Raw genomic sequence first — 14,765 nt, forward strand, 5'->3', positions numbered from 1 at the left:
GTTGAAAATTGAATACACAATGTCTTTGATTAGGAACGGGATATAACAAAGCAAGATGCATTTGTAGCATTGTTGCTAAAAATTCAGATTAGATGTCCTAAATTCGATTCGGTCGAACGTGATGAAAAACGTAATGAATTCTCGGCTACGGTTTCGGTACCCCTTTTTCAGGTTCCTCGATCGGCACGATTAAACGACCCGATACATTCCCTCTAATCTCCATTATGACATCGGCAGCGTTCCCGTGAAAACTCCCCGGAACGATGTATCGCGATATATCGCCCAGCCGAAAGACTGGCGGCGCACAGCTGAGCCTCTGGCCAGCGTCGTCGCTCGACGAAGCGGATAATACGGTTTTAACGAACTGTTTTCCATAATGCAAGTAAAGCATTATCAGGCTGTTGAGTGCAGTACAGCCGTATACGTCGGATATTGGAAGCCGTTAACTTTAACGCCCCGATCCACGCCGCTCGAGAGCGACATTATAAATTCCTCCCACCCGCGCTGCAGAATGTAGGAAGAAGCGCGAGAGGAATTGAGCGCAACGTCGGCGACGATCGACGAGCGCGGCTGCCGCACAAATTAAAAACACCGTTACCGACGGAATCAGCTACACGCCAGCCAATTTCGTCACTTTTTTAAGCCCGGGTGCAATCGAGACCAAAATTATTCGAAAATAACGTAAGAACTTTTTTTCGTTCGAGATTGCTGAAATTATATGCTAAACGGCATAGCCGATTAAGATGGTCAAAACTGCCCTTAGAGTATCAAAACAGCCCTTGATAAGTTAATAGTAGCTGTTAAATTCGTTGCGGTTACATGCATACCAAAATGAGAGGCCAACTCCCAAAGGGGTGGGGTCAATAGCTACATAGTCAGTCAAATAGACTAGGACGTCTTATCGAGGTACTGTGATAGGGAACACCGTATAGCAGGGCGAGTTATGATGTCAGAAGTAAAGTGTTCAATCTATAGTCGCAATGTAGAATAAGACGAGAAATAGCAGAACGAGTAAAATTGCTAGGTGCTGGCCAAGTGAAATAAGGAGAGCCTATGGGCAAGCAAGTGAAGTTGGTCGGGCTATGGTCAGCCGAATGAAGTGGAAACATGCTATGGGCTGGGCTACGATCGGAAACGTAAAATACGAATATAGATCAAGGGGATTGATACCCGAGGAAAGACTGCAACTCGGTTAGTGCACCAGATAAGTGATTTGCAAATCTAATTTAATCATTTCGTACATAAAGTAACTTTAAAGTCGCGATAAAAATAATACATAATTTAATTTGATGCAACGAATAAATATTGAACTACTGCTAAGATTCGAAACGTTAAGAAACAATGATTCGCATAAAGACGGATCGCTAGAATCGCGACAAAGGAGCCGGTTCACCCGTCGGAAGCCGGCATAACCTAATTATATTTGAACACACGCGGAAGATCGTGTTGCAAAGTCCATCAAACGGGTAAGCCAACATCGCGGCCATTCTAAAGTATTCGACTGAATGGAAACGAACCGGGGATTTCAAGCAGCCGAAACAAAAGGTGAGAAAGTGGAGGGAACAATGGGAAAGAAAGCGGCCGGAAGTGTGGTAAATGAAAAGGGAAGTAGGTACGGTTCGGAAAAAAAAGGAACCGACGGCGGGGTGGGGCGGATGGTGGAAGAGAGACCGTACCCGGTGGCGAACAAAACTGGGGAACGGAAATTTAATTAGCGGCGCACACTCGTTAGACGTATCCGTATTTTCATTGGTTTCTCTGGCCTGCCTCTGGCCGTACTGTTATCATCTGGCTGAAAGGTGCGCGGGATTCAGGCCATCTTGAGCGGCCCCGGCATACCGGCGGCGCATACCGGCCACGGGTCTCGCCCGAGTCAATTATATTCCGAAACGGAATTGAAAGATAAATGCCCCGGCGGACGAGCTCCGATGATTTACTAATGGGTAGGAATGAGATTGGGAACGCGGCGCTCTCGAACGGAAATAAATAAAAAAAAGAAATCGTTGGCGCAATGAACACCGTAACCGAATGACCGGTCTTCAATAAAATCTGTTTCGGCGAGAGCCCGCTTATTATTGAAAGCCGGGAGCCGGAGCAATTTATCGGAAATATTTCATTGAACGCCCTTCTTTCGTTTCGCCACGGTCGTAACGGCGCGGCTGTATTCTTCGTTTATCAATGATTTCGCTCGCTACTGAAATTCTGCGGTGCCCGCATTCGCGTTAGAAAAATATTTCAAAGAAGTGCATAGGAATTTGACTGTGTGAAACCAAAACTGAATAGCGTGCTGAATAAATTTGGCGATGAATAGAATCGAAATTTTTGTGACTGATAGGTTCATACGGGTATTGACAGAATAGCGTTTTTAACATTTTGACGATCGCATCAGAAACGTCAAAGATTATACAAAATTAAAGGATTTTATTGCATTAAAATAAATGTTATATGACACGTTCTTAGCTCTGGCGAATTTTAATGAAAATTTGGAAATTGTAAATCAGCGTAACAATTTTTTTAACAATTTGTCTAGCAAATGTTTAAATCGAAGTTTATACTTTTTCTTTTATTTGTTTTCCTAATTTTAAGTTTTGATCCGTCCTCGTGTGACTGCTACCATACCATTGAACTATTATAGCAAAGGATTTATCTCGTCGATGAGTAGAGTTATCATTATTATTATCAAAATGAAACGTTGAATAATTCTGCTCACTACGTATGGGCGAAAACCGTGATCAAATCGCCGAGACTGGTATTTAAGCATGCAAAAATCATAGCCCGTTAAGCACGGCGGAATATCCCGGGTAAAGCGGACCTCTTCCGCGTCGGGCGTATGTTTCCGCGCGGCGGGAAGCACATAAGTAAGGGAATATCCGCAATATTTTATAGATTAGCCAGGTCCCCCCCCATAAGATTTCGCGATTCTCATCGAGCGGAACGACACGCGGTATACGTCATACGATAAAGCCGGCTTAAGCGGCCGCCGCGGTTTCGAAATATCTCCCGGAATTGATTGCCCCTCCCGTATGCACACGTTCCTGCGGCGAGCCGTTTGTCTTGCACCGGTCTTGTTACGGGAAGGGCGTTTCTTTTTATTGACGGTACTTACCTAAACGTTGTTGAGGGGATGAACCGCAGCTTTTTCTCCCCGGGTAATAGCCTTCCGGAGAGCGGTCGGCCCTCTTTACGACTGCCCGGTCCAACTTCAAACCGAGACCCGGGACCGCACGGCCGCGTAATTCTCCGAGAAACAGTTCACGGCCGTCTGTGAGTTATGTTATGCCGATTTTATCGTGTTTGACCCGGAACTTTTCATTCCTGCCCGCCCAGCCTCCGCCGCGCGCACCTGCCCTCGACGCATACGGCCATCGAATCGTTCGTATCGGTGACCCCGGTCGCCTAACCGATTTTTCTTTTAGCGGCCCGATCGTTTTCGTTTCGATCGACTGGGATTTTTAGTTTCGACGGGCTCTATGGCCGAATAAAGAAGAAACCAGTACGGAATATTGTACTCTATTATTTATTATTAGACCGCGTGAAGCTGGTCAATGTGTCTCTTGACTTTAAAATCAAATTTGTAGTAAAAATGCCACTAATAATACGAACGACAATTTTTATTACATGTAAAGAAAAAAGTATTAATATTGATATCTAATTATCTTAATTAATTTTTATTTATAACTTCTTTTAATATACATTATCCACTGAATAATCCTGCGATAAACACGTGTTCGCATTGCGTTATTCGTTTTAAATTATGGTAAAATCGTTAATAATGCAGAGTGCGCAAACATTTAGAATTCAGTACTCCAGTGAAATATTTTGTTATGCCGCGTTTTAGAAGATGGACACGACAGCTTAAGTCCAACGATTTCGAGTATTTATGCAATTCGAGCCGCGCACTAATAAATATTCCGCCACGCAGCGTTCCGAACAATGCAATCAGCGCGGAATATTTCGAGTCTAGTAGTTTCAATTGATGCTCGGCTCGATACGATGATACATTTGACATCCGATCGACCATTTCTCATAATACACAAAACATTTCGGATCGGAAGCACGTGAAAATTTTGATCGGCAATCGCCGCGCCGGGGCGAAACATTCTAAAAACGAGCGGCGATAAATGCGTCCGAAGTGCTCCAATCCGTTCCGAACACCGAAATCATTTATCTTAATGGACCGTGGCCCGATAAGTTCGCCGGTTGCAGAGTCGAAAAATCGAGCGGATAGCGCGCAGCTGCGCTTAAGCGAGTTCCACGCCATTAAAATTCGATCCTCGCGAATGAACGGAACCGTGTCCGATTCGCAGACAGCGTTCGATCGTTAATAAAAATCGACGGGAGCCGCATCTGTGGACTAATTAAAAGCAGCGATTGTCCGTATAACAGAGAGTCGAGTCGAGTCGAGCCGAGTCGGATCGAACTGCATAAAATCTAATCCCGAAGAATCGGAGAGCTCGTTAACCATGCAACTAGGATCGATGGTATCGCTGCTCCATTGAACTTCGCGCTGTTGTCCGAGATATGTACGTGGATTTCTTCGCGAAAGAAACGAAACTTTGGCAACAATCGCTTTCAAACGGGAATCCACAAAGCCGTAAGTTCGTATAGAGATTCCTAGCTTGCTCGCTCTATAGTCAAAGAGATTCGTGCGATCGCTTAATTTTTAATCGGACTGCTGGTGGACATCGGACGCGCTTTTCCCACGACCTTTCCGCGTGTTCAGAGAATCTCTCGACGGACAATCAACTGTATGAACTGTGACGACACTGTCGACGGTCGACGGTCGATGTTCGCGTGGCCCTGTAATAGCAAGTTCCCGGCTATGACGTCGTTCCCGTAACAGTTCTTGACCCGCGGCCTCGGCGATGACGTCTCAACGGAAGCGTAAAAGTCAACGACGAAGACAACGCGAGCCGCCCGACGAGCAGGGTTGCGCGCGGGGACAGGGGGGGCTGGCTGTTGCTTGCTGTCTATAGACGGGGGCCGCATAACTCGCACGGAGTTAGTAGTTGCACGTAATTATTCAAACTCGGGGGATAGCCTGAAGTTCAGGTTGCTCTATTGATCGGGCAATGGTCGAGCGAGGCCGGTTCAAACGTAAGTCTCGAGTACGTTGCTCCGACTGGATTTCTCTTATTGTTAGTCACAACTCTGTTATCGGGAACCGAATCATCGCCACCGCCGCCGCTACCGCCCTCCGGATAAATTAATTCGCGGTAGTTAGTCGCCGGATTCTTCCCTGTCTGCCAGTCTGTCTGCACTTCGTCCGCGCAGCTTCACTACGAGGATTGTTTCCCTCCGATGCTGGCGACGGATTAGCAACAAGCGTCGCGACTCGAATAAAACTACCGTCAATTTGTTTATCTTATAGCTTCATCGATTTAGTAATTTCGCCACTATTTACTATGTTTCATTCATGTTGGGGATCAATGATGAGATGATACTTTATGACACTTAATATTTGCTACTTGTTCGTAGTTTCTTTTCCTCGCAGTTTATAAATAAATGAATGAATATATTTCTGTTTAAAAAGATATATACGTCTATATTACCATTTTATATTGAACTATATGTAATTTTTAAATATCTATAACAGCTTAAATCATCCGACTGCAGAAATTCGCAAAACATTATTTTGTTCGTCATTATGACTTTAAAGTTTCTTGACCTTACTCCTAAATTTTCATTCATAAAAAGATCGGTTCAATAGTTTGTCCACGTTTCTAAAGTTTTCTACCATTTCGTTTCGTTTGATAAATTAATCGATTGCTGTCGAAGACGATTCGTAAAGTAATAATAAAGCGCACTTACCTCCATCTTGTGAACGGAAAGGTTGTAGAAGGGTGGTTGAAACAAATAGCACATACGGATCCATCGTTTATTAAAGCAAAACTTTATTATAGCAATAGTGAACAATGGATAACTATTAAAGATTTTTAACATATTTTTTTTGTTTTTTTGATAAAAATAGCGATTGGATGTTTAGGTTTAGGTATTAGGTGAATATCTAAAGGGTCTCTTACCGTACGAAGTTGTTCGAAACTAAAAGAAGTGTCTACAGTCGAGTGTGTTTTCCAACGATGATGATAATCGCGCGCGCGCTCTCGCGTCGGATATACGTGGGTGTGTGTGTTGTGTGTGTGAGTGTGTGTGTATGCGTGTGTGAATTTTTCATCAGCGGGGCATGTCCACCGTGAATCTGGGAAACGGTATTATCGAAACAATTCCGTCGATAAATTCCTCGATTTTTGGAACGGCGGGGAGGCGGGTGGGCAGGGCCGGGCGGTGTCGGTGGTTCGTCATCCCCCGAACCCACCCGGCTTCGTTGGCTAACCGATCAAAAGCATGAGAACCGATGTAACGCGCTAACGAATCCAATAAATCGCGATTACCGTCGAAAATTGGAAAGCAGACAGTAAAATTCCTCCTGTCGTTCATACTCGAAATATTCTCGATAAACGAAAATGGAAGTACGCCGCGGCGAATGAAAGCGAAAATTTCGTCCGCGGTATTCCTTCGCCGGAAACAAAATATTATCATCCTTTCGTCGACGAATCGAAATCGCCCGTCGCTGATAAACCGTTTCCCCGGCGACTTTTCAAACGATTGAATCGAATCGAGAAGAAACGTCTGAAAAGAAACCGAACGGCCGCGAAACTTCTTTCGCCTCGGATTCACGGTGTACTTTGGTCCGACCCTAATCTCTACCCTTGATCGCTGGCAGTTCAGAGAAGGATGAGCACAATACAAATAAGAGGAAAAGAGCGGTACAAAGGAGGAGGGAAAACGAAAAGGGTGGAATAAAACGCGACGCCGATGACGCCGGGACCCCTCCCGGTAATAATGGCGGTAATGAGAAATGAATTCCGCAGATACGAAACGATTAATCTCGCGTGGGGTCTTTCTCTCTCTCTCTCTCTCTCTGTCTCTCATTCTCTCTGCCTTGCTCCCACCCTGGGAATTCTCTCTGTCACGGTCGATGGGAATTGTCATCGAAACGATATTAAAAGGGAAAACGGCGCAAGAAGACAAACGGCGGCGCTGCGATAGAAGAAGATAACGGATCGCGTGAAATTATTGGACTGTTGCCTGCGACCGGGGTCCACCTTTAAACCGATTTTCAAAAATCACTTTTCCGATTCTCAATTCTGAACGCCAATTGGCGTTCGCGAACGTTATAAAATGTGTTTTCATCTGGCTCGTGAAACTCAATCACGCCCATGTCTATCATAGAGCTCTGTCTCGCTGGATGCATCGCGTACGATGCACTCGATCCACGATTACAATCGATATCGCGCGATATATTTGTTCGCGATGCAAAGAAAGCCAGAATATAAAACGCACGGATTTCTCATCTTTATGCAAATGGCGTTTTTTCTATTAATATCGTGCCGTTCATTTTTTCATAAACAGACCGAATCTCTGTGATGATAGAAAAGGTAAAAGTGCGTACGATCGTTGATAGGCACGATGTGCGGGCAGTGAAGCTTGGGCAAGCGACGTGTTGATCTCAACTATAAAGGTATGAGATTTGTTTTAGATGTTGCACAATGTACGATGGATTCTGATATTATTGCTGATCTAATCATTTCTCTCGAAACAGCCGGGTCGCAGACAGGAGTCCAACGAAACGGAACAATGGAGTAACGATTGTTCCAAACGGTGACCGATTTGCAAGAAGCACGATAAAAAGATCGGCAGTCCACCCCCACCCACCCCCCGACACCCCTGGAAAAAGAACTGAAAACCGATTTCGTACAGAAATCTAGAGAACCTAAGACAGTCGTCGGCTAGTTCTAATGATATATTTGAATTAGTCGTTACCGGCTATCCTACTCTCCTCCTTGTATCGTAGTAATAAGTCATCGTAGTTTACGTGTTTTTATTTAGAGCATCTCTCTCTCTCTCTCTCTCTTTCTTTCTCTCTCTCTCATTCTCCTTCTCTCGCTGTTTCTCCGCTTTCTCCCTTTTCTCTTATTACCGCGTGTAATTGTCGTCACGGGGGACGTGTCATTATTTTTTTCGCACAGCGTACACTAAATCGATCTATAACCTATCTGTGGGGGACTCGATCGCCGCGGCTGGATCCGATCGATCGATCGTCGATGGCCCGACGAACCCGATGGTCCCCGAGCCGAGCGCTCCGGAAATCGGACGCGATGTCGGCTCAAGTCGCTTTCTCGCATGATTATCACCCCACCCCCCCCCACCCCCTCCCCCCCCGGTTGACCCCCTACCACGGATCCCGCAGCGGCGACCATGCTCCCGCGATATACAGTACTCCGATAATCTTACAAATAATATATCTAACAACGTTAGTTTCATCTTAGATTGCTTTTCATGATCACTCCAACTCTGTCTCGAGAGGCTGAACGTGCACTGGTCGCGGTCGACAGTGAACGGCCGCCGTCGCATGTAAATGGAATAGCGAGTGGTTGATCGTGCCCCGCGACGCCCAGCCAGCCGTCGACCAGTGCACGGAAGACTCCTGGCCAAAGATCATTGCTAGTGCTCCTCCGTGTCTTTGTCCTTTTCGTCTGGTTCGCCTCCGCGACAATACGCCCGCCAATCGCATTGGCGCCCCCTCCTAATAACTTTCTTCAGACGATAGATAGGTTATACTGCTATTCATCTTTTTTACGTATCGTTTCGACGTGACACATGCACACCCTGATTCGAACATCCTCTCGCGGCAGGCATTCGAGGAGCCGGTCGCCCCCGGAATAGTCTCGAGCGTCGTCCGAGTCGTTTCCGTCGTCGCGGGCGGGATCGTCCAGTCGACGGATCGACGCGGATCGTCGTAGACCGTCGTGGATCGCCGCGGACCGTCACAGATTGTCGTAGACCACCGTCGTAGATCCGAGCCCACTACGATCCGAGCCGATTTCGCGGCACACGATTCGCCCCTCTTACCATTCGAAACTTAAGTCTTAAACCTTACGACGTAATACTATTCAATACTTGTTGAAGCTCATAATAAGTACATATTTGAGGATTAAGTTACCGATTATTGTGTTAACCTTACGCATCTACTCGCATATTTATCTCTCTCTCTCTCTCTCTCTCTCTCTTTCTCGCACATAATTACTCTCTCATTAGTCTTTCTCTCTGGTTGGCTTTCACACGTTCGTAGCACTCGTTCTCCTTTTACTATCTGACAGTGTACCTTTGTATGCCGTCGACGCGATAGATACAGAACTGAAAATCGTCGAACTCGGTGTGTATCGAAATCTCTGTACAAGAATAACTAAACGAATCGCGACCCGGTGATCCGCGATCGGTCCGTATTACGCGGACCGACGCCGACGTCTCGCGTCGCGCCGATTAGGGGATCAGGTCGTCGGACGGCGGCCAGAATGGCGACCGACGGGCCACGCGGCCGCGTCGCGAGCGTCTCAACGATACAAACGTGTCCTATTTACAAAATGAACGGCAAAAACAGCGAAACTATCACCGACGCGGCACCGTTTCTTTCCGGCTCCACCGTCTTCGCGCGACTCTCTCGTTCTGATTCGCGCGGTGCCCGGTTGTCGAACACCTCTCGCCCACTCGCTATCTTATTATACTTTATAGCCTACTCGTACGTCTATTTATGATGACGAGCCGAGTCGCTGCGGACACAGCGACCCTCCCACGGATTGTTTAATACAGCACCGGTAAGCATCCATCTCCGTCGGAGCTAGGCAGTCGGATTGAACAATTGTTGAAACGATCGGAGCATCGAACGAGTACACGGTTTTACCTGCCGGTCGAGAAGACGAACGCAAAGCATTTGGCTTATTGCGATTTCTGGCAGTATCATTCCGGGTCACAGTTTTGTTCCATTAGAATTCGGACGCTTCAAGTTATCTGAACGAAACTGATTAAGATGTTGGTGTTGGCATCGAGGGGGAGCTTTTCAATAGAACGTAAAAAAAGAATGATACAATGAAATGTTATTTATTAGCGACTTGTTCCACGGTAGAACTATCCAAGGGCGAGGAAATGGGGAACAGACGCTATAGTTTGAAACACGCATGGTCGAAGTCAACCTCTCGTGGGGCACAGCTGCGAGGGGAAACGAGAAACCACGCCTACTCGATCCATTTTGCGTAGAAAGAGCACGACAGTCTTTTATTGTCGACGATGCGAAACTGACGGGGCTTCGAGGTCGCTTTGTCTAACATCGATTACCGGAGGCAGCAATTTCATCTTACAAACAATTGTTGCTCGTTAAAAAATGCATTCGGAAGAAGCTATACGATAAAAACGGCTCGCTTAAAAGAGGTAAAAAAAGCCTCCGTCCCGACCTTCGCGAGCGTGAAGGTAAAACGCGATATCCGGCTTTCGTTCGCTGCTCGAAAGTCTCGCTCGGCTAAAGAACGTGCCCGGCTCCGATCTCCGTTGGTAGAAGCGATCGGCGATCGTCGCTCTACGCTGATTAAAAGTAGATTTAAACTAACGCTCTTTCTACGTGTACGCGATACAAAAAACAGATTTCGAAAGGATTAAAAACACGAGGAAACGAGGGGGATTAATTAAAAGGAAAGAGAGCCTCGGGTGAAACGAAAACTTGCCGCGAGTCCGTTCCTCGCGTTCAACGGTCGCGTCCGCTCCGGAGAGAAAAAAAATTTTCGTTCGCCTTTTCCGTCCTCCTTTCCTTTCATTTTCATTTTTTTTTTTTATCGTTTATAAAAATACCATGCGCTATCGCGATCCTATGTACACACAGTCGTTCCCGGACCGGAAGAAAAACGAAACTCCGACGGCTCGTCGCCGGACGCCGGTTCGCGAACGGTGCTCTCTCGGGCCTCCGGAGATACGTCGTCGCGTCGCGTAGCGTCGCGTCGCGTCGGGGAAACCAATTGGAGAGCGATCGCCGACGTTAGTCCCCTCCGTCGAACTTTCTTGCTTCGGCTCGAACGGATCGTCTAACCCGGTTTCACGTCCTGCGATTCACGATCGTCTTTTGATCGGTTCGCTGGCCCGCGCCGGAACCCCAGTGATCATCCGGGATCCGGTCGAACGGAAACTGTCGAGCAACCGGGGATATTCTATTTCTAGGCTCAGAGGTATATGCGATTATGGTTTCCTTTCTTTTTTTGCGCCGGATCGGCGAGAGTCGACCGGATCGGCGATTATTCGCGGAACGTTCGCGCGTCCACGCGTGCAATTAGATGCGGAAATAAACGTACGACTCGACGATTCCTGATGTATTCGTGAAAATTGGACGATCTTAGACGTGCTTATCTTTTTTTTACAAAGAATCGCAGATCATGGAGAAATAAAATATTTCCATAGTACAGCTAAATAGTACAAGTCGGAATTGTTAATTTACCGTGCGGCATAAGATCGTCGATTTACAAAATATACGTCGTCGGACTGCGAATCTTCACGCGCGTTCTTAAGATCGTTTTCGAAATGTTCAAATCGAGGGAAAATTGCTCCTTCCAACCAGTAGATTTCTTGTGGAATAAAATTATATAAAAATACCGTTTGCTTTTGATAGTATACAGTTCTTGTGTTCGTAAATTGTTCGCAACTCGACTTGTACTCTTTTGCCGAGCCATCGGAGAATTGCGATTTGATAACGGCGCTTATGGAATGTATATACGAGTGATGTGAAAAGAACAATATTTGAAGCGTTCGACGTTTCGTACGTTTATTTTGCGACTCCGCTCGCTTGCGTTTCCGCGCGAGCACGCGTGTTCCGCGGATTCTGAATGCGTCCATGGGTCTCAGGAAAGTTAGTGCGAACGTATCGGGATTTGTAGGCCTTACCAATTTTCCAGCACGCATCGAACGCACCTGCGTAGCACCTTCACAGTTCTTGACAATGATAATGGCAATAGTGATACTGGGTAGTGTTTTACTAGTTACAGCGTTTCACGAGTGGTAGCTCGGTCGCAGTGGCACGCGTGAACGTATCCTCGGTAAAAGAACAAAAAAGCATTCGATGATCGAGTCATCGCGTTCGCAACGTCGCGCAAGAAATCGAGAAGACTGTGGTAAAGTACCGTGTAGATAGTTGAGAAATTAATTTAACGAATAGACATAAAACTTAAAGAAGAACAGAGGAGAGAGAAACTTGAACTCTAAATTCCTTAAAAACTAAATCGATTTTAATTATTTTCTAGAAAACGAATCCATTAGAGATTGTCCACGATAAAAAAAAAAGAGTAAAGAATAAAAGGGGAAATGCTTACGAAAGCATCCAGGTCGGATGAATAAAAACTTACCTACACTATTGTTCATCGGAACAAGCGTCACGAGCGTACACTCTTCGAAAATTCTGATTCTCGTTTCGACTGTTACAGGCATCGGTCTCGATAATCGATCGATTCGGCAGCAAAATTGCAATAAATTGCGGTCGCCGAGCCAGCACCGCGCGCAGTAGAAATCGACAGAAATGCGAATGGGAGCGACGCTTATTAGACTTAAGTCGAGAAAATAAGAAGCCCGGATAAGTTGCGATATATTCGTCGAACCACTGCGAACGGGCCGCGATATGTTAACCTACGGGTTAGGAACCGAATGTCCGAGTGTCGATCAGTCTACGCCCTACGAGAAACACGAGGAAAGTAAACCGCGACGGCAACGAAAAACGAGCGTTCGTCGAGTCGCGATCGAAGGGGATCGCGCGAGTTCGAAGACAGACGGCGGTGCTTGTCGCGAGCCTGGCAACGTGATATGAAAAAGCTAACGAAGCTATAGAAAAGGTCGCAGCACCGCGACCAGGTTGCCGGTATAATAATCTCATGTGTAACCTGCGTGTGACACTCGGAAACGCAACGCGTTCGACGCCGCGTTCCTCTCTCTCTCTCTCTCTCTCTCTCGCACCCGGCTCTCGCGCCAATTCATCCGCTCCGCGCGAGTCTCACTGTACACGGCACATACACACACATACACAGCCTCTCCGACACTACTTACAAGTCACCGTCGTTGCCACCACCGCCATCCGATCGGCCGAAACCACGCCCGAAGACTCGTGCAAATTTCCCAGGACGCGGGCTCTTTGCGGGAATTCCAGTTTTCCTCGTCAACGTCGCGGTCCCACGGCGCGCACCACTTCTCCAACCACTGAGGAAGCCGCGGCCAACGTTCGGCCACGGCAACGCTGCGCGGCCCTCCGAATTGCCGCGACGTTAACGAGGCAAACTGCCCTCGGATGGATAAGACGCTGGCGAGCGCGCGTTCGTCCGAGATCCCGTCGCTCCTATCACAGATCTGAGAAACCGAGGGAACCGATTCCCGGTTGATGGACGGCTCGCGGACGGACGGCCTCGGCACGAGCAAAAGCCCCTCGCTATCGTGTCCAGGTGATGTCCGTGACAACATTTCTACCTCAACGCCGCTGCTCCCGATAGTTGGGTGCGTTAAGGAACGATCATTGCCGGTCCAACAGCGTGCAACCTCCGCGAGAAGAAGAAACGACGAGCCAACCATTGACTCGCGTCTCTTCGTCCGCTCGGCGATATTCCTCCCGAAAATAACTTCCATAGCTCTCATCCGACATCGAGGGACTTCTGCCGTTTCTTCAGAGAGTAATGCGGGAACGAGGCGTCGAGGAACCGTGGTCTCCCGCGGATTCCCGTCTCGCCGAGCCGCACGCCGTCCTCTGCGCGCGGTTTCCGCCCGAAGTCACGAGCCTCGTCGCGTCGCGCGTGTTGCCGCGACCCTTCGTCTGCTCCGGGCTATTTACAGAAACGAGAAGCGGAAGCGAGTCTGCTCGAGGTGGGCCGCAGGTGGCCGGTCGCGCGACAATTCGGCCGAACCGAAGACGACGCGACGATTCGTTCGCATCGATCGCGGGGAGTCTCGAGGAATCGTGGCTGGTCGGGCGAACCCGGTCTGTTGGAGCACTCGATCGGCGGCTCGAGGTCGCGCGAGCAATAGGTACGAGAGGCTCGTTCGATCGATCGAGGATGGACGTCATGGTGGACGAGGCGATCGTCCTCGCCGTTTCGGACGTAGATATACGGTTCTGCCGGCTGGCTCTCTTGATGCGGACGCGTTTCGCTGGTCGGTGTTCACTTGGTCGAAAGCCCGTCGGTAGCAAGGAGGACAAAGGCAGTGGTGTAACCGGTCAGTAGGAGAGCGAGGTGACTCGTCCGACTGATCGTGGATGGACCGCGATTCTTCGGCAGGACGCTTGCACGCAACATCGCGCCGGGGTCTCGGCTCGACGAGGGCTCCAACGATCGGCTCCATCAGACCAGGGAGGTCCCGTATACCTCCTTCGTGTGCAGATTTTGATTGCTGTCGTTCTGCCTCGAGGCGCATTGCTGCAACAGACGGGAGCAGAACGGTTCCTGAAGCGACCGCGCCAGTAGGGTGCAGGGCTTGTCTAACAAACCCTTGCAATAGCTTCTCTATCAGGAGCTAGATGCATCCTCTCCCTCTTTTTACCAGAATATTATTTCTACGATTGTTCTACGTGTTCATCAGGGCAAAAAGATTCAGTGTAAAGCGAATGTTAATGTTTCGTTCAATGAATTTTGTTTAAAGCATTCTCTATGATTGCAACATTGACTGACAAAGTGAAGTTGTCTCTACCGTTTAGGGTAGCATAAGAAAATAATATCTACTTCACTTGCTATATTTACTCTATATTAATTTCTAATGAATTATTCATTTACTTATTCTAGTTATACGTGGAACAACCCGTTAGCATATAAATTGCAAAATATATGCGAGCATAAAGTGGTTTAACAAATTTCGGAAATACCGCGAGAACGTTAGACGATTTATATGTCAAAATGATAGCGCTGAACAAGTAAAAATGA

The 14,765-nt window shown here is 47.5% G+C and overlaps 1 protein-coding gene across 1 annotated transcript in view; it reads right to left on the bottom strand.

Moving 5' to 3' along the window:
• Positions 1–5,910: 5,910 nt before the first annotated feature.
• Positions 5,911–14,765, bottom strand: part of Sema2a (Semaphorin 2a) — a 298,531-nt gene continuing 289,676 nt past the window's right edge. The window contains exon 11 of the mRNA XM_078192888.1: positions 5,911–14,264. Within this exon, the coding sequence (XP_078049014.1) occupies positions 14,190–14,264 (75 nt within the window). The 3' untranslated portion in view covers positions 5,911–14,189. The remainder of the gene's footprint in view (positions 14,265–14,765) is intronic.

This window comes from Augochlora pura, chromosome 2 (assembly GCF_028453695.1).
Source record: "Augochlora pura isolate Apur16 chromosome 2, APUR_v2.2.1, whole genome shotgun sequence".
In the NCBI taxonomy this organism is placed as follows: domain Eukaryota; kingdom Metazoa; phylum Arthropoda; class Insecta; order Hymenoptera; family Halictidae; genus Augochlora; species Augochlora pura.